The 23451-nt window shown below is 44.1% G+C and overlaps 1 protein-coding gene across 7 annotated transcripts in view; it reads left to right on the forward strand.

Moving 5' to 3' along the window:
- Positions 1–23451, forward strand: part of LOC307248093 (dedicator of cytokinesis protein 9-like) — a 90252-nt gene that overhangs the window by 46904 nt on the left and 19897 nt on the right. For 6 of the 7 annotated variants that reach the window (XM_080024321.1, XM_080024322.1, XM_080024317.1 and 3 more), the window contains exons 17-36: positions 2343–2408; positions 2551–2643; positions 3239–3350; positions 5967–6085; positions 7589–7675; positions 8624–8713; positions 9772–9887; positions 10279–10348; positions 11142–11267; positions 11432–11503; positions 11686–11832; positions 12173–12256; positions 12469–12580; positions 12885–13063; positions 13626–13736; positions 13989–14100; positions 15284–15414; positions 21688–21802; positions 22330–22396; positions 22849–22896. In XM_080024321.1, the coding sequence (XP_079880447.1) occupies positions 2343–2408; positions 2551–2643; positions 3239–3350; positions 5967–6085; positions 7589–7675; positions 8624–8713; positions 9772–9887; positions 10279–10348; positions 11142–11267; positions 11432–11503; positions 11686–11832; positions 12173–12256; positions 12469–12580; positions 12885–13063; positions 13626–13736; positions 13989–14100; positions 15284–15414; positions 21688–21802; positions 22330–22396; positions 22849–22896 (2057 nt within the window). The remainder of the gene's footprint in view (positions 1–2342; positions 2409–2550; positions 2644–3238; positions 3351–5966; positions 6086–7588; positions 7676–8623; positions 8714–9771; positions 9888–10278; positions 10349–11141; positions 11268–11431; positions 11504–11685; positions 11833–12172; positions 12257–12468; positions 12581–12884; positions 13064–13625; positions 13737–13988; positions 14101–15283; positions 15415–21687; positions 21803–22329; positions 22397–22848; positions 22897–23451) is intronic. The other variant, XR_013844760.1, reaches the window with a different exon arrangement.

Genomic DNA, 23451 nt, shown 5'->3' on the forward strand with positions numbered 1-23451 from the left:
TAGTTTTAAAGCAAGGAAAACTACGTGCAAGGACTGAGTGACAGGTGGAGTGACGAGTAAGGTGGAGACAGTCGGCTAAATCGCAGAGTGGTGTGAGCTGTGCATTGGCAGGACTGTAGTACCAGAGTGACAGACAGAGGAAGCTAGAGAAAGAGAGACTGGCTGCAGGTGAGAGAGAGAGAGAGCGAGAGAGAGAGAGAGAGAGAGAGAGAGACAGGGGGAAATACTACATACACCAGGGAGAGAAGGAAAACCAGGAACTGAATAACTACAACAAAACAGGGCAAAACCATGACACTACCCTGGGTACGGACTTCTGGGCACGGCTCCCAGAAGTCCTTGCAGGCAGAGCAGAGCTGCTCCGGAGGATGACCACGTAGGCAGGGCCACTTCGGAGAGCGCCCAAGAGGCTGGGAGTTGGTGGGGAAGGCTGACTGCCAGAGGTCTGGCCGGACGTTGGCGGAGAAAGCCAACTGGGCAACAGTCCAGAAAGCCAGTGTAGCCGGGGAAACAGGTGGCATCTGCATCTCAGGAGACTGGAGTGACAGGCTCGGGAGAAACGGGAAGCAGGGAGACTCCATGGCACCGGGCAATGGAGAAACTGGGGCACTGGGGAGCTGAGAAGGCCGATGGCCTCGGGGATCCTTCGGGCTAGAATTGAGACCACGCTTTCTCCTGGAGGATCTTTTCTGAGGTCCCTCTTTTCTGAGGTGGCTAGCAGACTGGGACCTAGCAGGCCAGTGGCTAGCAGGCCTAAAGCTAGCTGGCCAGTGGCGAGCAGGTCTAAAAGCTAGCTGACTGGTAGCTAGCAGGCCTAAAGATAGCAGGCCGGTGGCCAGCAGGCCCCACACTAGCGGATGAATCTCCTGGCTGGTCCCGTATGAAGAACTGCCTGAATGCTAAACTGAGGGGTCCCCTCAGTTCATGGATGGCTAGATTTATCTGTCACAATGCTCTCAGGGTGAACCAAAATGCAGGACACATGGAGACTCAAAACAGGGCAAAACCATGACAATAATAAACCACTGAGTAAAGCTTAGTCTACCTCTTTCTATAAAACTGACGGATTATGGTGGGGGGTTTTTTTCCCCAACATCTGCCTGTTACCACTGGTCTGATTAATTCAGTAAATCCACTGTGCTGCTGCTGTGTAATCATGCATTACTGCAGACTGACCACATTGTGGTTATTTTGAGGTCTGGTATTTCCTTTTTTTACATGACGGAAGTCAGCGATGCAGTGATACTTTAATTGGCTTTCGTTTTCCTGCTGGTTTGCAGTAAGAAAGCAATAAGGTTTCTGTTTGGTTGTAGCTACAGCACTGTTGCTTCACAGCGCTAGAATAATTAAATGTCGCTGTCAAGCGGCTTTGTGCTTCATTTGGCAGCAATCAGGAGCCAAATGAAGCCTAACATGGTGGTTGTGTGTGGGGGTTGTGTGTTCAAAAATGACATCAACTCAGGTCAGGACTCTAGTACCGCAACACTCGATTCTCAAGATACTAAGATACCAAGGTAGCACGACCACTTTCGAACAGTAGTATCCACAATACAGTACTAACCTTGTACTGTACCTTGTTGCCCTCCTAATTTGGCTACATTCCCACTAATGTAAGAGACTAGAAACAGGACGTTTTGAGGCTTCTTACTGGCAATGTGTCCTTTAACGTGTCCAAAATAGTCGGTTGTTTCCCTCACTTTTTCTCCGATGAATCATGATAATATTTAGTGTGGGTGCGTGAGGTAGGATTAAGTTGCCGTGACAACCCCACCATGTAAGGCAACTGTTACTTAAAATCATCATTTACGTGCAATACAATTAAGATCAATTTGAGACAGCGATGAAGAAGACGAGGAGAAGAATCTTTATTCATCACACGGCACGCACACACACAACAACACGTGCACTCATGCGGCAACGGCGACCGACACACATGCCACAAATGGTGGCCGGTGAATTGAGATCTCTGTTTTTGACCCATCCTGGCTTGTCCTTCCTCCAGGGGGCAGCCAGGAGCAGTGGGCAGCGTACAAACATCCATCGCTGGTCAGACGACTTTGTTTTTGCATGGGTGGGGGTCCATACTGATGTTACATGGGAGGGAGAATTATTCTGATTATTCAGATTCATTCCTCAAAGCAGCATCACCTTTCACTGACGTTCAGAAAACCAACTTTCCTCTTCGCGTCGAGCCGATCGCGAAGCTCGACGGGACAAAGAAAAGATTTCTGCGGCAAATAGAAGCACATTCCCAAGAGGTCTTAAGCACCATAGCACTCTGTCATTTTCTCTCTCTCTCTCTCTCTCTCTCTCTCTCTCTCTCTCTCTCTCTCTCTCTCTAGGCCAGGAATATCGCAGTTTGCATCGAGTTCAAGGACTCTGACGAGGTGGATGCCCAGTCACTAAAGGTACATTTAGCACAACCACAAAGTATACGTCCACGCGCATACCTTTCCTTCTCGTTTTTTTTGTTTTTCCTCTCTGTCCTTCTCTTCCTCTCTCCGTCCTGCGTCTCCACGTTTCTAACCGATGTTCTTGTCTCCCGTCCAGTGTATATACGGTCGTCGAGGCGGTCCTCTTTTCACCAAGCAGGCCTTTGCGGCTGTTCTGCACCACCAGCACAACCCAGAGTTCTACGACGAGGTGAGAGCAGATGGGAGACATGCACAAATCTAGACTTTGCACAAAAATATTATTTCAATCAATGAAGGGATGATGAAGTTGAAATTGGATCTATGCTGCTTTAAGCTTTTTCTATCTCATCGATCTCATATTAGTTCATGAGGATCCCCACTGGCTACTATCAGCTGCTCTTCCGAGGGTCCACAAAATCATGAATTTGACAAAAATGACAAAATCAAAGAATGATTCCATAAAATAGAATTAGAAAACGAAATAACAGGAAAATGAAATAAATAACTAAATAGGATTTAAATGCTAGCCTAGTATATCCCATCTGACTTGATGCAGGACTAGTAGATTTGTTTCAATTACAGTAGATAGATTAACTGAATTAATCTCCAGAGGGAATGAACAACAAAAAACAATTACGTAATACAAATGGAAAAAAAATGAAATAGAAAAATGGAATGGAAGTAGGAAAAAATGCAGTAGAAAGTTTGTGAAGAAAAAATTATAAATATAATAAAAAATAATTTTAATAAAAATCATAGGCTACTGTACTATCATGGTAGATGATGAATATGTCATGTATTTTCTTTTTTAAACAATCCTTCAGATAAAGCTGGAGCTGCCCACCCAGCTGCATGAGAAGCACCACCTCCTCTTCACCTTCTACCACGTCAGCTGTGACAGCAACAGCAAGAAGAAGGACCTGGTGGAGACTCCAGGTAGGCTCCACCTTCCACATCCAGCATAAAAAAAACATGAATTTATTTACCCAAAGTGAAGTTAAAGGTATGAAATTGAGTCAGAGGTAACTCCGAGTTCGATCAGACCAATACAGACACATGGGGGTAGATAAATATAACTCATCTTAACACTAAACATCTAAAAGTGAAGTGTTGCAGTTCTATGTAAGAAATTATGTTTATCAAAATTAATGAATCCCCAAATAATTAGTTTAAATCAATCACTTAAACTAATAGCTGTCTGACTTGTGGGAGTCCCCCCCAGGACTTATATGTATGATCCAACAACCTTCTTCCTACTATTTAATCTACTGTATTTTAACTCACTGTTTGCCAGTTGTCGATCTGATAGGACACATCAGCAGAATGCTCAATTAAAGAAACATTAGCTTTTTTGTTTCAAGTGGTAATCCATGACATTATTTTGTTAAAAAAAAATCTAAAAACACTTATTAGATCCTTTATTTAGCTTTCACTTTATAAGAAACATCCATTCAATGTATTAGTGTTATGCATGTGCTCCTCTATGCAGTGTTTTCATTGTTGGTGGCGGGGTCTGCCAGATAATCTCATGGATTTCCACTTTAAACAAATGCATGATTCAATAAAGTGTGAGTATGCTCGATGAAACAAAAAACAATGTTGTGTCATTTATGTTATGTATTATGTTATGTGTGTTATGCATGCATATTGTGTCTGTAAATGTTAATTGAGTAGTTTACATTAACAAAGAATAAATGGATAGGAGGTTTTTCTGGGGTTACCCAAACAATGGTATAATGTTTTAATAAAACAGTAAATGCTATGTGGCCGTGGGTGCGGCCATCACAGTCATGAACCTGGTGTTGAGTTAAACGGTGCCACCCCCAGTAGTAAGTGGATCGGTGATAAACCTGCATCATTATATTCTTTTTTTATGATGAACAGCTCTGTAGCTGAGCATGTTGTAAATCCCTGTACAGTGCAGACCTTTATCTGCAGGAGACGATGTTTCATCAAAATGTCCAATTAGTTTACAGAGAATCAATGGAATTTTAAATTGTTCTCCAGGTGACGAAGCTTCCACGATTTACAGTCTGATTCGTATCGGTGCTCTTGATTTTTAACGACTAAGCTTCTTTATTAGAGCAGCAGATCGAAAGGTAGGATTCTGTTGTGAGTTAAAAACAGAGGGAAAAGTGTCTCATTCACATTTCCTTCAGCCTATTTTTCCCAAGTGGCTTATCCACAGGATTTAACTACCGGAAAACCAAACCTTGGCTCGATTCGCTTACCGCGACCAACCGAGGATTTCCTTACAATTTGACATTTTCATTAAACCCTTCAATCTGAACGACTACTGTCCGACAATTATTTTAATTTTATATTTATTTAAGACCGATTATTTGTAAAACAGGCAAGTGTAGAGCATTGGTGTAGTAAATGCGTAATGGAGACTCTCCATTACTCATTTACGCTCCGCTGCGAGTGTCCGTTTCCCTTTCCTTCAAATAAAACAAATCAGTGATCATTTTAAATGTGTTTACTTTTTCATAATTTAACAAAACAACAAAAGCCGCATGTGTCCCGTGTCCGTGCTGAGTCTGTGTGTGTGTGTGTGTGTGTGTGTGTGTGTGTGTGTGCGTGCGTGTGTGTGTGCGTGTGTGTGTGTGTGTGTGTGTGTGCACGCTCCACTCCCGCTGGCGCACGGATGCACAGATTATTTAATTTGTCACATGGAGGTATATTTTACTATTTTACTTTTCACTCGCAATGGCCTGGTTACACTGTAATTCTATGATCAGAAGATCTTGGCGGCTGTAGGTGGGATTCGCATGACTAAACTTATCATTGGTGAACTGACTTAAAATCAAATCACACACATACAGAGCACCACTGCGTGTGTGCGTGCCACCAACTTGGTCGGGAGTTACCCTTTCACACATGTAGCAAAAAAACGGAGATTGTCCGTGTCAGGCGCCGTTTACACCACCTGGAAATAGTTTTACAGCAAACCCAGAATGGCGGACGAGGCTGCAGACTGCGACACATCAACAAGACAATCACCTGCTCTGTTCACACATACCGCTCAATCAGACATTACCTGGACTTTGTACTAGGGTGCTGGCCGGGTAGGGTCTAGGTAATGTCCAGATCAAATGATTCGGATATCTGCGTTCACACATACCATCCAGGTTAATGTCCAGATAATTTAGGGGTTGCAGTGCATGTGTGAAAGCAGCTTTAGATATAAAAGCCTGCCTCTAATATTTAAGCCTGCTTCCAATAAAGGCCTGGTACCCTCTGCAGTTGTGGTGAATAAAAGCCCCGGTCACGATTTGAGAAAATATGGGAGATAGAAACAGTAGATAGATAGATAATAGATCATGCATCAAACATTAAGTTGTAACGTAATATAATATCAGTATTGGCAGTTACTGGGCATCAGCAGTGAAATCGTGTCATCTGTGACTCACAGATTTTAACCAGACCTTCACAGGAGAACACAGTTCTCTGAGTTACGCTCGCCATTCTATAATCATTTGGATGACTGTTCCCTTCCTTCCTCCACCCTCACCCCATTCCTCTACCCGTCCTCCTTCTCTCCGTCCACAGTGGGTTCAGGATGGTTGCCTCTGTTGAAGGATGGCAGGGTCGTCATGGGCGAGCAGCAGATGCCCGTGGCTGCCAATCTGCCAGCCGGCTATCTCGGCTCCCAGGATGCTGTTCCCAAGGTAACGGGCATGACGGGTGTAAATCTGTATTAAGGAGGAGAGAGAGAGAGAGAGAGAGAGAGAGAGAGAGAGAGAGAGAGAGAGAGAGAGAGAGAGAGATGAGTAATACTATAAACACGGCAGTTATCCATCCTTGGCGCATCGCCATAGTAATGCAAGAACAAAAACAGCAGCGACACTGAATCGACCACAGCAAAATGTATATTTGTATGATGGAGGAATCACAGTTTCCACCATCACGCAGTTCTACTAAATAGAATGCAATAACAACTGTGACATTAAAAAAAGTATTTCACTCGAATAAGTTTCAGAAAATATTACACACACAAGATAAATCTACTCAGAAAGCTACAAGATATGAACAAAATAATGTCATTTGTGTGTGTATGGATGCTTGTCTCTGTGTGTCAGTACATACTTACATACATACATTTTTTGAGACATAAGACTGCAGACTACAGTCTATGTATTTATATAACAAGAAAAAACCCCATAATATATAGAATTAAACTATTACAGAGAACTAGCTTTGAAACTGGCTTGATTGAGATTTTTGCTTTTCCCGTTGTTGCTCGATCAGATCCTTGCTGTCAACGAATCAGAATCCCAGCACTAACTTATATTGTGTTTATCTGCTCGGTTAATTGGATTGGGATTGTGCAGCGGTCCAACAGGCTTTTTGCAGGTTGTGGAATTTTATAAATATGCAAATGAGTTCTGTACCAACTCAAATGTGCCCATTGTACCCAACCAGGGAAAGTTCCTCTCTGCAGTTTTTTCTCAATGATGGACTAATGGGTTTACCATGAATTTACCCATTCACTCAAAAGCACTCTATTGTGTCATTCAGCAGAAAATGAATTGATGTAACGGCACTTATAAACATTAAATATGTAAAAAGTATTGAATCAGTCGGATTCAGCAAATATGTTTATATGTGTTTTATTGAAGTGGTAGTATTAAACACAAATTAAATACAAAAAATACAGTGTTTTTAGCTAAAGTAGCTTTTTATAAAAAAATAAAAGTTATATATATACTGTGTATGTGTGTGTGTGTGTGTGTATATATATATATATGTGTGTGTGCTCCCTCTGTGTACTTTGCAAAGGAGACATACAAATAATCTGAATGCACATGAATGCACTGAATGAGAAATACACATGAACCTGGGGACAACACACAGAAAGGCCTCAGTCCCTGTCCTGCTAGGGTTAGGGTTAGGGTTAGCCACCTTCCTTCCTTCCTTAATGGTTGTTTGTGTGTTGGTGTTTGGGACAGGGGGACGGACTTCAGCAAAGGTCACCGGCTCACATTGGCCATTAATCTCTTGGCATCTGGAATATGACAAGTGGTTTGCATCAGAAACATGGCAATACCATTTTGGTTCCCGTCGACGTCAGCGAGGAGCACCTCAGCAGGAAGTGAACGTCCATGTTTCCCAATGTAAACACACGGTGAACTGGTTGTCTTCTTCTTCTCTTTGTACTCGTGCTGTTGTAGCACTCTGGCCCGGAGATCAAGTGGGTGGATGGAGGGAAACCTCTGTTCAAAGTCTCCACGCACCTCGTCTCCACAGTCTACACTCAGGTAATTACATCGTCCATCCATCCATCCACATATATCCATGAATCCATGCATCCATCCATCAGTCCATCCATCCAGTAATCCATCCATCCATTCATCTACCCATATATCCATTAATCCTTCCATCCATCAGTCAATCCATCCATGAATCTCTCCATCAATCCATCCATTTATGAGTCCATCTTTCCATCAATCCATCTGTGTATCTATTAATCCATCCATCCATCCATCCATCCATCCACCCACCCATATATCCATGAATCCATCCATCCATCCACCCACCCATATATCCATCCATCGGTCTATCTCTCTGTCAATCCATCCATTTATGAGTCCATCTTTCCATCAATCCATACATGCGCGTGTCTTTTAATCCATCCATCTATTCATTCATCCATACATTCATTCATTCATTCATCCATTATCCATCAGCCCAGGCATCATCAATCCATCTTTCCATCTATCAGTCCATACGTCCATCTAACTATCCATCCATAGATTCATAACAAAAAAAAAAAGATAAAACGTTATTCACTCCTGTGGAGAAATTCCACCCACCAATCCGTCTCCATCAATCCAGGCGTCCACCAATTCACACATCAAAACACATTTAATATGAATAAATTCAAACCCACACACTCTCCCACAAATACCTACATTACTGTATTTATTGTGTAGGTTCTGTATCTTTGTCTGTGGATGCACACATACACATTCATGCTTACGTATACATACATACATACATTGGTACTTGACGTGGTCCGTGCATACGATCTGTTTATATAAAATTCCAACTGCAGGATATGGTAGCTGTAAAAAAAAAGATCCCGTCAATACATCACTCATTCAAACCCTCCAAACAGCCAGAGCGTCTACTTCCCAACCACATGCACACCCATACGTATCAAACCACCCCTTGAGCAAGGCACTTTATCACCTCAACTCCCGCAGGATCAGCATCTGCACAACTTCTTCCAACACTGTCAGAGCATGGAGTCTTCAGAGCAGGCGTCGGAAGGGGAGCTGGTGAAATACCTGAAGGTACCGAGAACACTGTTAATGTTGGTTGTAGATATGGCAAAAAATATTATCACCTAACATTTTGCCTTAGATTAGATTCAACTTTATCTTAATTGGACAAAGTACAAGTACTGAGACAACAAAATGCAGTTTAGCATCTAACCAGGAGTGTTAAAGAAGCGGTAAAGGGCAAAATATGTATAAAATATAAGTATATTAATAATATATAAATAGAGTTAACAGTAGCAGGTATGGATATACTAAATATGTTCAGTATTGACAGAATGAATATAAATGCACTAAAATATATACAGTATGAGCAGTATTAACAATGTGGGTATAAATATACTACAATATACAGTATTAACAGATTGACATTATTGTAGCTGGTTGTATAACGATGAATAGAAAAGCAATAAATAGTAGTGTGTAAGGCTTACTGATCAATATCGATATTTATCACAATATATGATTTGATAATGCTGCCATCGTGTTTTTAAGACGATCCTGGTAAAGACCGAAGCCTGAAGAAACCAGAGGGTTCGTTTATGGTGTAAATTTAAGTGTTTAACTCAGGAATGTAAATATCTGTACATGTGAATCAGGTGTCACAAACTTAAATGGGGAAGGTTGTCTTCTCATTGCGACTGCATTGAACGTCAAGGGAAAAACTAACTTTAACATATATTTTTTATTTTATTTTTATTTTTTTATACACTCACTTGTGAATTGCCTAATAATACATCCATTAGAAATGGGGACGCAATTATGAAAAAAAAAATCTGAGATATATTCTTTTTTATTCTGTTTTATGTCATTCATTGTGTGGATTTATTAAGAAATTGTGATTTTAAAAATGAATTTGCAGAGCTGGTTTACCAATGTATTTAACTTGTAACGGACCCAATGTAGTCTCCAGGCCGGTAGTTTGACACCCCAGACCTAGATAAACAAGTAAACAATGAATGGCCTGAATGAGACCTTCATTGACTTTGTTTGTCTTTCTTTCCTTCTTTCTTCCTTTCTTTCTTTCTTTCGTTCTTTCTTTCTTCCTTTCTTTCTCACTCTCCCTCCGTCAGAGCCTCCACGCCATGGAGGGTCACGTGATGGTCAACTTCCTGCCCACCATCCTCAACCAGCTGTTCCGTGTTCTGACCAGGGCTGCGCACGAGGAGGTGGCTGTCAACGTGACCAGGCACGCCACACACACACACACACACACACACACACGCGCGCAGACATTACATTTTGAAACATCAAATACTGTGGTTTTACGACTCACAATTCACTAGTGAAGGAGGACGATTCTTTTTGGTAAATTCAAACCGGAGCCCTCTCGGATCATTAGACGTGGAGTCTACGTTTGAGTAACAGACTCAGCAGCGCGAGTTTGATATCTGACGTCTGTGTGCCGTCCAGACCTTGAAGCGCCGCAGAACATATTTTAACAAGCCTCCCATCAGCGCGGGAAGCCTCTCTGATGTGCGCCTGGTGCTTTCCTGCCCCGGCTTCCTGTACGGAGTTTGTCTTTCATCTTTCTTCCTTCATCCCGCGCTAATGACCGCCTCGTTGTGTTTCCGCCGCAGGGTGATGGTTCACGTGGTGGCACAGTGCCACGAGGAGGGACTCGAGCACTACTTGAGATCCTATGTCAAGGTTGGACGTTTGGATTCACTTTAAACTCACCGCACCGCAGAGGAACCTATATTTAGTTCTAGGGAAGGGTTTAGGGAAGAGTCACACAACACTGAAAGGATAGGTTTGCTGCTTTTCAACCCGCCTCATATCAAAAGGTCCGCTCCCGACTGTTCATAGCAACAGCCTCACTGAACGCTTTACTGTTGGGAAACTTACCACTCTGCTGCAGCTTCTCACTGTGCTCCAATGCAGTCCAATGGGGTATAACCCTTAATAATCTGAGACATACTGTACAGTATGTTATCCTGAAGAAAATAATAGTCACAAATCCTGCATTTTATCAGGTTTGATTGACTTTTGCACTTCCACAAATCACATCCTCTGGCATTTTTGTGTCGACAAGAAACGGGAAGTTGCGTCGCTTCCTACTGGCAATCCGCTGTAGCCAATATTACGCTCTGGACGTACTGTGGAATGTGATATTGCTGTGAAAACATAGAATACCCCAAAACACATGTGACTATAATGTCAGTTTCCCATTTGCGAAAAAGGCCTTTCACTGAGGACTGGGTTGGGAAAAGAGCTAATACATCAAAAAATTTATAAAAAATCAACATTACAATGCGAGGAAGGAGGAAACAAGAAACAAGGAAGTTATATTTAAAACAAGTCATAAAGCAACTATGAGCTTAAACAAGCATCACATAGGATTCCACCATCAGCGTCACCGTTCAATCGCTGCAATAAATACTTTACATGTGATATTAATAATATGTGTGTTTTTGTTTTTTTTTGTTCATTATCACCTCAGTTTGTGTTTAAATCGGAGCCGTACTCCTTCAACGATGGTAAAACCGTCCACGAGGCGCTGGCCAAAGCCATGACGGCCATATTGAAGCCGTCCACCGACTTTCTCACGAGCAACAAACTGCTGAAGGTAGCTCACGCCGCCTTGTCTTTTTGGAGCGCTGGTGTTGTGAAAATGGTGACGGCTGTGGGTGGTTGTGTTTTCATCCCTTGTTATTAAGAGATCGCTGCTGGTGTTCTCTCGTCAGGCAAACATTCAACTCACTGCATTTTTTAAATTTTTTTGTGTTGCAGCATTCATGGTTTTTCTTTGAAGCTTTGGTCAAGTCCATCGCTCAGTATCTAATGGAGAGTGGAAAGGTCAAGGTGGGTCTGAAGGGGTCTGAAGAACTTCTGTTGTCTTGTCTGAAGATGTTTTTCCTCAGATTAACTTGTGATCCCATCCATCCATCCATCGGTCCATCCATCCATCCATCCATCCATCCATCATCTATCCTTTCATTCATCCATCCATCCATCTATCCATCCACCCTTCCTTTCTTCTCCAGCTTTCCAGAAACCAGCGTTTTTCGGCCTCGTTCTACCACGCCGTGGAGACCTTGGTCAACATGCTGATGCCGCACATCACCCAGAAATACAAGGACAACCTGGACGCCGCTCGCAACGCCAACCACAGCCTGGCCGTCTTCGTCAAGGTGAGCATCCGGTCGATATACCGTATATCGTCAGAACATCGACATTGTGATATGAGACCAGATGTGGGCTGGGATTTTGGTCATATCGTAATGTTGCGACATAAATGTTGCCTTTAAGGCTGATATTAGGATTTTTGTCAGCTCCACCTGCAGTGCAGCATCATCTATCTGTCGATAGCAGATGAGATCGATCGATCCGCCTCCAGATGTATTTAGTCGCAGTGAGACCGCTGAGCCAACTGAATGCTAAATTGACGCTAAAGACCTTGTCGGGGCTTCTTTTATGGAAAGACTGCGCGAATGCTGAGAGCTGTTGTGTTGTTGTGCTCTCTTTGCGCAGCGCTGCTTCACCTTCATGGACCGGGGCTTTGTCTTCAAGCAGATAAACAACTACATGAACTGCTTTGTTCCTGGAGACCCCAAGGTTATTCTGTTCCACTTGATGCTTTCTCCTCCAACTATGTATGAAGCTACCAAAGACAGGATGCACTTTCTCACATAGAGCATGTGTTCCACACAGCTCTTAATAGACACTTGAATAGTCAATGGGGGAGGTAGAGGACTATCAATGTGCCGGGGGATAAACAAGTTCACTTTGTGTTTGTGTGTTTTTGTACTGCTTCTCACGCCGTGCAGACGCTGTACGAGTTCAAGTTTGAGTTCCTGCGGGTGGTGTGCAACCACGAGCACTACGTCCCTCTCAATCTGCCCATGCCCTTTGGGAAAGGCCGAATCCAAAGATTCCAAGGTGTGAGCAGTGTTAAGGTTGAAGTGTCTTATTAAAGTGAAAATCCGTGTGTGTGTGTGTGTGTGTGTGTGTGTGTGTGTGTGTGGGAGTGTGAGTGTGTGTGTGTGTGTGTGTGGGGGTGGGTGTGTGTGTGTGTAATAGTAAATGGATGAAAGAAATTGAATTTTTGCCACTTGTAGTATCCTCCACCCAACACAGACGTTCTTATAGATTGTCGCTTTCATTACTCGTTCATTGCTCCTCCTGTTTTGTCTCGCGTTCACGTTTGATTTACTCACCGGTCCATTCCTCCACCCTGTCTCAGACCTCCAGCTGGACTACTCCCTGACCGACGACTTCTGTCGGAACCACTTCCTGGTGGGCCTGCTGCTCAGAGAGGTGGGCGGGGCTCTGCAGGAGTTCAGGGAGGTCCGCCACATCGCCATCCAGGTTCTGAAGAGCCTGATGATCAAGCACACCTTCGATGATCGCTACGTCGCCAAGGTGACTTTTTGTCAGCTCCCCGGCTCACCTCCCGCTATCATTTATTTAAGTGCTACGTCATTAAAGTTTCATGAGATGTAATTTGCGGTTGGATGCTGAGAGAAAGACATTTGGCACGCTTTTCTGTCTTTGGCGGCTTGTATTTGTACCGAGGCCATATGGCCATTTTCATACGCACATGTAGAGCATTTTGGACAGACACATTATTCAACAGTATAGCAGCACACAAGCAGAAATGTGAGCATTTTAAAGGGGTAATCCGTAAGATTATTATGTTGTGGTCAGTGAAATGCTGGAATGGATGAACATTCACAAAAAAAAAACCAAAAGATTTTGACCAAAAAAACCCCCACAAATCAATCAATCAATCACAAGAAGTAACATTTTCAAAAAATCTTTTTGACCATCTTAGAGCAAAGATGAGGGGAAAACCCAAACCCGTTGCAGTTTCGATATAAGTCTGGGATTTGTTGCCTTATCCAACCCAACACCGATGATCTTATGGATTTCTACTTTAAATGTATGTTTTTCTTATATGACTCATGAAACACTGTGTTTCTAGAGCCAACAGGCCAGACTGGCGACCCTGTACCTCCCCCTGTTTGGACTGCTGCAGGAGAACGTCTACAGGCTGGACGTGAAGGAGGCTGCACCCCTCATCAGCAACCACAATGTGAGCCTGACACCGAGTGGCCGAATAGTGAAGAGCAGCCTGTATTCTTTTTTAATTTTTTTTAATTTTTATTATTATTATATATTTTTTTTAACAATGAAAAAAAAAACCAGAAGAACGGCCTGTATTCTCAACAAGTCTTTTACTTTGCCGCATGCTGCCTTCATTACTCATCGTGTCCCGTTGGATATCGGAGAGCTATTTTAGCAACATTGATTGAACTGGAAACTGAAATTGTTTTCCTGTCTGTAGAGCGGCAGGGAGGATTCTCTGGTGCCTAACTCCACGGTGACTCCCCAGAAGCCGGGGAGCTGCATAGAGAGCGCTCTCCACAAGGACGTGTTTGGTGTTATTTCTGGAACAGGTGAGAACCCGCTCTATCTATTGCAGAAGTGTCATTTTGAAGAAGTAGGCCACATGCATTCTTTGGATTAATTTCTATTTTGTCAAACTTAGTGTGAATCTGAATATATTTTCCGAGCAAAAATGAAATAACCCGTATTATAAGCCTTCACTGGGGGCCTTAAACTCCAATCCTGGCTCAAACTAAGACAAAATAATAGACATTAACGCTCTTATAGCAATTGATTTGCGTCCTTTTTTTGCCCTGTCAGTGTAAAAACGTACCTTTTGTGCAGTGTTGTTCTGGAGTTTGTGCATCTGCATCTGGTGTGCAGATACTGTTGCTGTTTACCCTGTTGTGTTATGCCCTGGAGCTCAGTGCACTCTGAAGCCATCAGAGCAGCCAGCTCAACCGGAGCGTCTGTGCTGCTGCCGCTGCAATCGGAAAAATCAACTCAAGTCAAATTAATTAGTATAGCCCTGCATCACAGTTACAGTCTGAAAGGGCTTTACAACCCCACAGTCAAACAAATCTCGGGAAGAGGTTTTTTTTATAGAAAAGTGAGGAATATGTCCGGGGGGGGGTGCATGTGGAAACTGCTCATTCTGTGTAGGAATGTAGTTCTAGTGAAATGAAATTAACATTTAATGAAGGCGGTGTCTCCGTCAGCACACTTTCCGTTCTAGACGTAGAATCCAGGATGTAGGAGTCAGAGTTTCTGTTATCCGGTAATTGCCTTTTTGGCTTTGACCGGGAAAATCTGTCGAAGTCCGACACATTTAAATGTCCGTTCATAATGTCCGGTGAAAATAACTCTTCCGCACAATTTGAATTGGTGCTGGGAGATGAAACAATTACGTAAGTTCCAACCCAAAGCAGACGGTAAATATCCATGGAGCTGTAACATATGTCGATGAGACATAGAACACCACAAACTTTGTTATTAATTTAGACCTACTTGACGTATTTAATTTGTTTTTAATTTGATCAAAATGTTATCAGAGTGAAATGTTTATTAAAGCCTCTGCCCTTGTTACGACTGGACCGGCACCAATTTTTTTCTCACGGAAAACTCTGGTAGGGGTAGACAGGCCTGCAGGACGCCAACATAGTTCTAGACAAGTACTACTACTCTGTTTAATTAATTATCAGTCTCCGTTTATTTATTTTTTTTCTCTGTGCTTGAAATGTGCTTTCCCCGCAGCCTCCCCTCACACATCCACTCCAAATGTCAGCTCGGTTCACCACACCGACTCCAGAGGCTCCCTGGTGTCCACTGACTCCGGCAACAGCCTGCTGGACAAGAGCAGTGACAAGACCAACTCCCTGGAGAAGGTAACGGAGGGGATGTTCACAATATCAAGTACAAAAGATTGTCGTGCTCGGAGGACACACAGGATGGGTGTGGAATATCAAATAGACTTTACTTTTAAAGTCTATTTGATATTCCACACCCATCCTGTGTGTAAAAATCTGTTTGGGCGGGGGGTCGACTTCCTGTCATGTTCTTTTCTGTATGATACTGCATATTGTGATCTGGTGGCAGATTGATGCCGCTCTAGGTTTTCAATCTGGTTACTGTGCAGCGGGGTTGTTTCAAGTGGAAATCCATGAGATTATTTTTGTTTAAATATAATCCCATATTTGATCGATTTATTTTATTTAGTTGTCACTTTATAAGAAACAGCCATTCAATGTGTTTGCGTTATGCATGTGGTCCTCCATTCAGATGGTACTGGTTCCAACAGACCCCTTTCCCGCCGCCAGGCGGTGGCATTGCCGCTGGTAAATGAGTCTGTAGTCTGTAGACACTAGTGCTTGAATCCTTACGACATGTGGTGGGGGGGCATTTGGCGATGTTGTCATTAAATCAAGCCCTTGTCCGACTTGCACTGAAAGCCGTAAATCCACTGGCAATGTTCTCTATTGGCGGCATGTGGGAAAAGGATCCAGTAAGTCGATGCGTAAATCTCCTCACTCTCGACCTAGTATCATTTGGTGAAGGCCCGGTACGGCTGTGAATGGAGGTGTGTGGGAATGGAAACAGTAACCTTGCCGTAAAGGTGAAGCACAAGTAGTGGGTTTTAATGAGTATTTATTTTGTAGAAATATTTATAAAATGATTTGTCTTTGGGAAGAAAAAAAAAACATTCAGAAAAATGGCGAGTCCGAGCCGAGGAACTGAACCGCATCCAGTCTCTACGGAGACAGGTCTTTATGATCTTGTATTTTATTCTTTTTCTTCTTAAAAATGCCGCTCAGACCCTAGCCGTGTCATTTACAGTTGGGGGTGCAGGTGAGGGGACATCGGGCACAAGTGCTTCGCTTGCCCGCCGACTGCGCCACGGCGCAGAGCCGGAGGGGCCGAGAGAACAGGTGGAGAATGTTGCTTCCCCGGAGGCAGAGAGTGTTTGACAGCTTGAAAACCATCACACCCATTTAATCATTTTTGGTTCGGGTCAGTGTGTCCGGGGACGGAGCCTCTGGGACCTTATCGCAGCAGAGGGAACCAAGACCCTCCGCTGCTTTTAAGGTCCAGCAATGTTAGCAATTGTTAAAGGTCCAGCAGTGTAAGGTCCAGCAACGGATTCCATGTGGGAAAGGAGCTCGCGTGGTGATCACACTGAGTCAATATTGATGTGCACCGGTATTTTATTTGGATCAAAAGAAGGCTACAGCTTCTTGTTTTTAAGTTTTCAAGAATGAAGATGTGGAGACTTGAGGTCACTTTTCTGTCTGGGCGTTGTTTTTAATAATCTGAATCCTCAATCCTGAATAATAATAATAATAATAATAATAATAATAAATATTGCTGCAGGCAGCAATAGACAGGGTCCAGTTTAGTCGTGTTGGATATGTATTAGTTTTCCGGGTTCTCTGAAATGCAGCACGAGTCACAACTTTTCTCGTTTTACAAGCACCTATTCATTGTGGACTGTGGGGGAGGGCGAAGACGAGGGTTCAGGTTCGTGGGTGGGTTGTAAGTTCACCTGATTGGAGGACATTAGAGGACACAATTGGTATGAACTAAACTAGAGGAAACAGTTGGTGGTGTCGGTGACGCACGACCGTCCAGCTACTGTGCGTCAAATTTGGTCGTTTTTTCCCAGTCATTTCTGCTCCGTAGGTGGATCGATTTGGATGAAATTTAAACCACGACATGCTTGTGTTGTTCCGGTTCAAACGAGACACAAACAGTGTTCGTAGCTTCTGCTGTTGTTCTGTTCCAGATAGTTGCAGCCCGAAATTTCTCGGGCTGGACTCCTAATTATAATAATAATAAAGACCAAATTGGACTCGAGGATGAGGATACGTTCAGTACGTGTACATCATGGATATTCATATCTTGCCCAGAAATTAATCCGCTCCCTGCTGCTTGTCTGGATTTTCTCTGAAATATGACGCATGAGAACACTATAGGAAAGGAGTTATTGTCTTCTTTCTCCCACTTCAACCACACAGTGGCGCCCTCTTTAATATGGCTATTATTTGGGTTTATATTAGGGATGCAACGGTACACGGTTATCGAACCATTCGGTACGCCCCCTACGGTTCAATACGCACACGTGAACCGCGCTATTACAATATCACGGTAGAAGTCCACTGGACGTGTTGGTGTTAGCGTGCTGCTTCCTATTGAATCCACTGCTGCAGCTCCACTGTCCACATCAGTTGTGCGGGGGTCCCTGCGGAGCCACGCGGCATTTCTCTCTTTTTGCGTAAGGTCTTTTTTTTCAACTGTGCGCAGCTCCTCGAGGCTTTTTATGAGAAACACAAAATGATCTGATTCTTTTGAACGGCTCTTTTGACCGGAATGAGGTGAGCTGAGTCTCGCTGGGCGATGAGCCTTTCTTCTCTTTTTTTTTTTTGCCAAGTTGTACAGTTGTATGTTGTGTTGTTTGTTTGTCTAAGTTGCCGTCTCCTGCCACCGGCAAATGTTCCCCCCATATGTAAGAGAGAGCCTATGCTCCTCGCTGGGAGGTGCCCTGGCTGAAAAGGAGCGCGCCCAATGTCATGTCAGGTTCATAAAGCGAAGGCTTTTTTCAACAAGTTATTTTACTATTATTATTTATACATGAAAAATAATGTTTATACTTGTTCTACACAAAAATATCAAACTATAATACTGGTTTTATTTATTTTTTATTGTGAAACGTTAAAAAAAAAATATATATATCTATATATATATATAGATATATATATATATACCGAAATGAGAGCAGGATTCATGTGCGGGGGCATGGTAGAGGTTGACTTAATCTCTGTAACCGTTCTGATGAATAGTGGGGATATAAGTGGCCCAGAAGTGTTTATAGAATTCCACTGGGTAGCCATCTGATCCAGGTGAATTATTGTTGGGCATGAGACGAGAGCTTTCCTGAGTTCTTCTAGAGTAAGTGGTTGATCTAGTGTGGTAGCCTGCTCTGTGGATAGTTTAGGGAGGTCTATATCATCAAGGAATGAGTTAATGTCTGATATATTTGATTCATTATCTGAGTGATAAAGCTTATCATAAAAGTCTCTGATGAATTTATTGATGTCATGTATGTTATCCTACCTTGCGGATCTTTGATGACGGGCCAACCCCCCCCATCGATTTTGTGAACAGAGTTTCCTGTTTGCATGCCAATGATATCACTGTTTTGACGGATGGCCACCGCGAGGGGTTCAATAAGGATGGCGAATAGTAAAGGGGAGAGCGGACATCCTTGTCTTGTCCCACGTTGTCGAGTGAAACGCTGCGAAGTGTCACCATTGGTGATAACAGAGGCAGATGACGAGTTTATTTTGATCAATATGTCGCTTATTTTGCCTCACATACGTGTGTGTGTTTCCTGTGAATTTGAAAGCAACGTCTAGCGCCTTCTCGTGCTGCGCCACAGAGGCTTTACCATATGTTTTTCTTTTTTAATATAAACTATTTATGAACCATATATATATATATATATATGTATATATGTACAAGTCCCATTAATCACCAACGGCTCTTGCGTCCTTGGTTGTAATCCTCTCCTAAAGTCCATAATCAGCTCCTAAGTTTTTCAGACGTTCAGGAGGAGGCTGTTGTCCTGGCACCAGAGTGACAGGTCAGCCACCTCCTCACAGTAGGCCTTCTCGTCGCCGTCGGTGATGAGGCCCACCACGACGGTGTCATCAGCAAACTTGGTGATGGTGTTGGACCTGGCCACACAGTCATGTGTGTACAGGGAGTACAGTAGGGGGCTGAGGACGCAGCCCTGGGGGGATCCTGTGTTCAGGGTGAGGGAGCTGGACGTGTGCCTCCCCACCCTAACCACCTGGTGCCGGGCTGAGAGGAGGTCCGGGATCCAGAGTGTTCAGTCCTAGCTCCAGCAGCTTGACAGCCAGTCTGGTGGGCACTATGGTGTTGAAAGCCGAACTGTATTCAATGAACAGCAATCTCACATAGCCCCCCTTTCAGCCATCCAGATGCGTGAGCGTGGCGTGCAGTACCTGGGAGAGCGCTTCGTCCTTGGATCTGTTCGGCTGATATGGGAACTTCAGCGGGTCCAAGGTGCAGGGGAGGGAGGCGCAGATGTAATCCTTAATCAGCCTCTCAAAGCACTTCATGACGACCGAGGTGAGGGCCACCAGATGGTAGTCATTCAGGCAGGCAGGAGAGGCGATTTTCGGCACAGGGATGATGGTGGACCTCTTGAAGCAGGACGGGACCACCGACTTGGCCAGGGAGGCGTTGAATATCCTAATGAGCACCGGGGCTAGCTGGTTAGCACAGGTCTTCAGTACTCGCCCAAATATGCCATCTTGGCCCGCAGCTTTCCTGGTGTGAGAAGCAACGTTCTCCACCCTTTCTCTCGTTCCCTCCAGCTCCGTGCTGGGGTCCAGCCGACAGGAAAGTGGGGAGTTTGTGCCCGATGTCCCTGCACTGCACCCTTAACTGTAAATGACACAGCTAGGGTCTGAATTGCATTTTTAAGAAGAAAAAATAATAAAATATAAGAACATAAAGACTTGTCTCCGTAGAGACTAGACTTTCAGTTTCTCATCCTTGCAGCCGAGCGCCACGGTTCGGGTCGGACTCGCCGTTTTTCCATTTTTTTTCCCGAAAACAAATCTTAAACAATTGTAATAAATTTGTAATAAACATTTGTAAAAACCCACTATTTGTGCTTTATTTTGATTCGGCTCCACCCCTACTTTATGGCAATGTTACTGTTTCCAGTCACACACACTTCCATTCCCAGGCGTACCGACATTTTCCCAAATGATACTAGGTCGAGAGTGGGGAGATTTACGCCATGACTTTTACAGAACATTGAATTCGGCTCCTTTTCCCACATGACGCCAAAACTGAACATTGCCAGTGGATTTACGGCTTTCAGTGTTAGTGGGGCAGGGGCTTAGACACCGTTCCTTCTGGACTGCTCACATGTGCCACCTGGTGTTGGTTGGTGTGCACTACAGCTAGTGAGGGTTTTTTGGGTTTTTTTTATGCAAAAAGAATCTCTGAGCCTCCTCAATGCCACTGCGGGGCAGGATCGAAGCAGCGGCGATCTGAATCCAGAAACAGCTGTATGCTGTTTCTATCGTTGGTGGCGGGGGCCTGCTGCCTCTCCCTGCAAGACTGCAAAAGCCGGGCAGATGCACAAAGTGAAAGGCAGCCCTGTAGAATTTGATAAAGCAGCGTAGCTAGTTGTGGCCAGTAAACTGCTGATATGGATGTTTTGGCTGGGCAGTTTGCCGTTTCCAATGGAATTCTGGGACTGGGAGTGTAATCCATCAACACAGACAATTTGATGGATTCAACTTTTATGTCACCCTGGTGATTAGAACTACTGGTCAGCGCCAGCCTCTGTCCTGCAGTGTATTTTCACAAACTATCCTACTGGCCTTTCTCCCGCTACAACCCCCCCCACACCCCTGGCCTGCACCTCTCCCCAAACCCCCCAGTACTCTCTGAGCTCCCGGCCCCAGCTCAGGGAGCCGTTCACCAGGAGGCACTCGGTCAACGTGCCCCCTCTGCCCGTGGACCCGGAGGACGGCTGCCCCCTGCTGACCCAGGCCGCCAAGCGGGTCACCATGGACTTCTCCCTCCTCACCCCGCCCCGGGACGGTGATGACATCATACTGGGGCCGGTGGCTGAACAGCCCGGCCGGGCCCCAGGGCCGGACGGAAATAACGCGGAAAATATACAAGTATTTTGGTTTGACCCTTTGTGTGCTGTGATCTCCTGGGTGAGACGATCAAAGCCTTTTCCCGTTTACAGCTAAATCCTGTTGTGCTTGAATCCATAAGTGCTTTTTCTCAACCAGAGCACTGGAGTTGAAGCGATCACAAGGCACCGGGCTGCGGAAAGCATCAGAGTGCTTTGTTTTTCCTCTCTCTGTCTGGTGAACGTTTCTTCAGAGCAAGATGCGTACACCACACTATTTGTCTTTGTGTGGCTGTGTGGTTTTGCTGCGGTATTCCTTCATCTTTTTGGTTTGCCATAAATGTCTTTGACTCCTTTGTGACTTGACCTGGGGAGGTCTAGTCAGCTCATTCTGCTGGGGTGTCGCTTGACGTTTTACTTCTCTTTTCTCTCCTCTCCTCCTCCCCCTCTCTCCCCCCCTCCGTCCCTCCATCAGAACCAGTGTGCCTCGGCTCTGGGCAGCGCCCTCCTGCGCTGTGACAAACTGGACCGGGAGGAGGTGAAGAACCTGCTCATGTGCTTCCTCAACGTCCTCAAGAGCATGTCGGAGGGTATGCAGGATTTGGGGTTTCCCAAGCTAGTAACGCTAGTTGCGCACGGAAGACTAAAAGACGAACATACGTCACAGGCCATTAAAGAAAGGTTAATCTATACGCCACCAATTTAACCCCACATTCGAAAACCATCTCAAAAAAAGTCAAAGACAAATGACATGGTTGTTTTTTCGAGATATCCATACCCGTCTTAATACAAGTCCAGTTTATTCACAAGGCCCGTGCAAGGCCACAGTTACAGTTTTCCAGACCCCTTTCAAACACCCAGAAGAGCTTAAGAGTTAAAAAAAATATATATATATATATATATATAGGAAGAAACCTTGAGAAGAAGATTCAAAACTTTCCTGGATACAATTATCAATTATATTCGTCATCATGAACCTGTTGGTGAAAAGACACTTACGTATACAATGGGGTATTGGTCACCTTGGTCATTATGTAAGGAAACTGTGACTCTCAAGTCCTCTCAGACTCCTCATCCACTCATGTCCTGCTCACTCTGTTTTCCCTCCGTCCCTCAGAGGCCTTGTTCACCTACTGGAACAAAGCAGCACCCGCAGAGCTGATGGACTTCTTCACACTGATAGAGTAAGTGTCCCTCTCCTCTCTATATAAATACGACAAGAAATATAATCTCATATAAAGTAGTGTGCACAAGTGTACACCTGCTTTTTGAGGGCACACTCTCTTACGGAGCACATGAATTTGCTTCTAGACGCTTTTGCTATTGAAGTGTGGTGATATAGCGACTCCTGTTCATGCCCGCCCAAATGGAAATAAGAAAATGGGGATGGTTGATGTGTCGATGTGAATATTATGTGTCATTGATATTCGACCAATATGGTCATTATTATCCGAAGCGTCGTTCTGTACCAAAATCCACAACTACTGGAAAAGGCAAATATAGGGGGCGCTATTATTGGCGAAAAAATTAAATAAAAACATTTTAATATACACCTTATACACAGCAGATGTATATTCATTTGTTAACAAAAATGCGTAAAAATTTCCCTTTGTCCACTTGGTGTTTTCTCCTGCAGGGTCTGCCTCCACCAGTTCAGATACATGGGGAAGCGCTACATCGCCAGGTACTGTCTCCGCTCCTCCGTCCGAGAGGCTAAAAGCCTGTGCAATTTATTTTGTTCATTAGCGCAAACCCATTTTTGTGGACGGTGAATAATAAAGCGATGGTCTCCCGCGTGGTCTTTTCGGACTAACCTGCTGAGTCTTTTAACCCTTGCTTCTCGGTGTGTTCTCTTGGCTGTGAACCTGCTGGAAAGTTGCTTTGTGATAAATGCCAAGGCCCCCAGCTCCTCCTGCATGGGTAAGAGTCCTGACTGCCTCCCCCAAACCCCAAACGCATGATGCTTCATCAGTGTCCTTCCTCATCGAGGTGCAGACCACTATCTGCTCTGAACCTCCGCTGATCTCCACGCCCAAAGAAGTAGAAAAGAAAAGTGTGCAGTGTCTTTGTTGGGCTTCGTGTTTCCAGAAATCCGTCAGTTTTCTGTTTTTCTCATTTTACTTTTTCATCACTAAAAACCTTCATGTATCATGTTCTGTGCATATCTTCAATATACAGCCTTTATATTCATAGTTATGTGTACCATCCTTCTGCACCATTCTACATATTGCACCTTTAT

The sequence above is a fragment of the Zeus faber genome (genome assembly GCF_960531495.2).
Source record: "Zeus faber genome assembly, chromosome: 2".
NCBI classification, from domain to species: domain Eukaryota; kingdom Metazoa; phylum Chordata; class Actinopteri; order Zeiformes; family Zeidae; genus Zeus; species Zeus faber.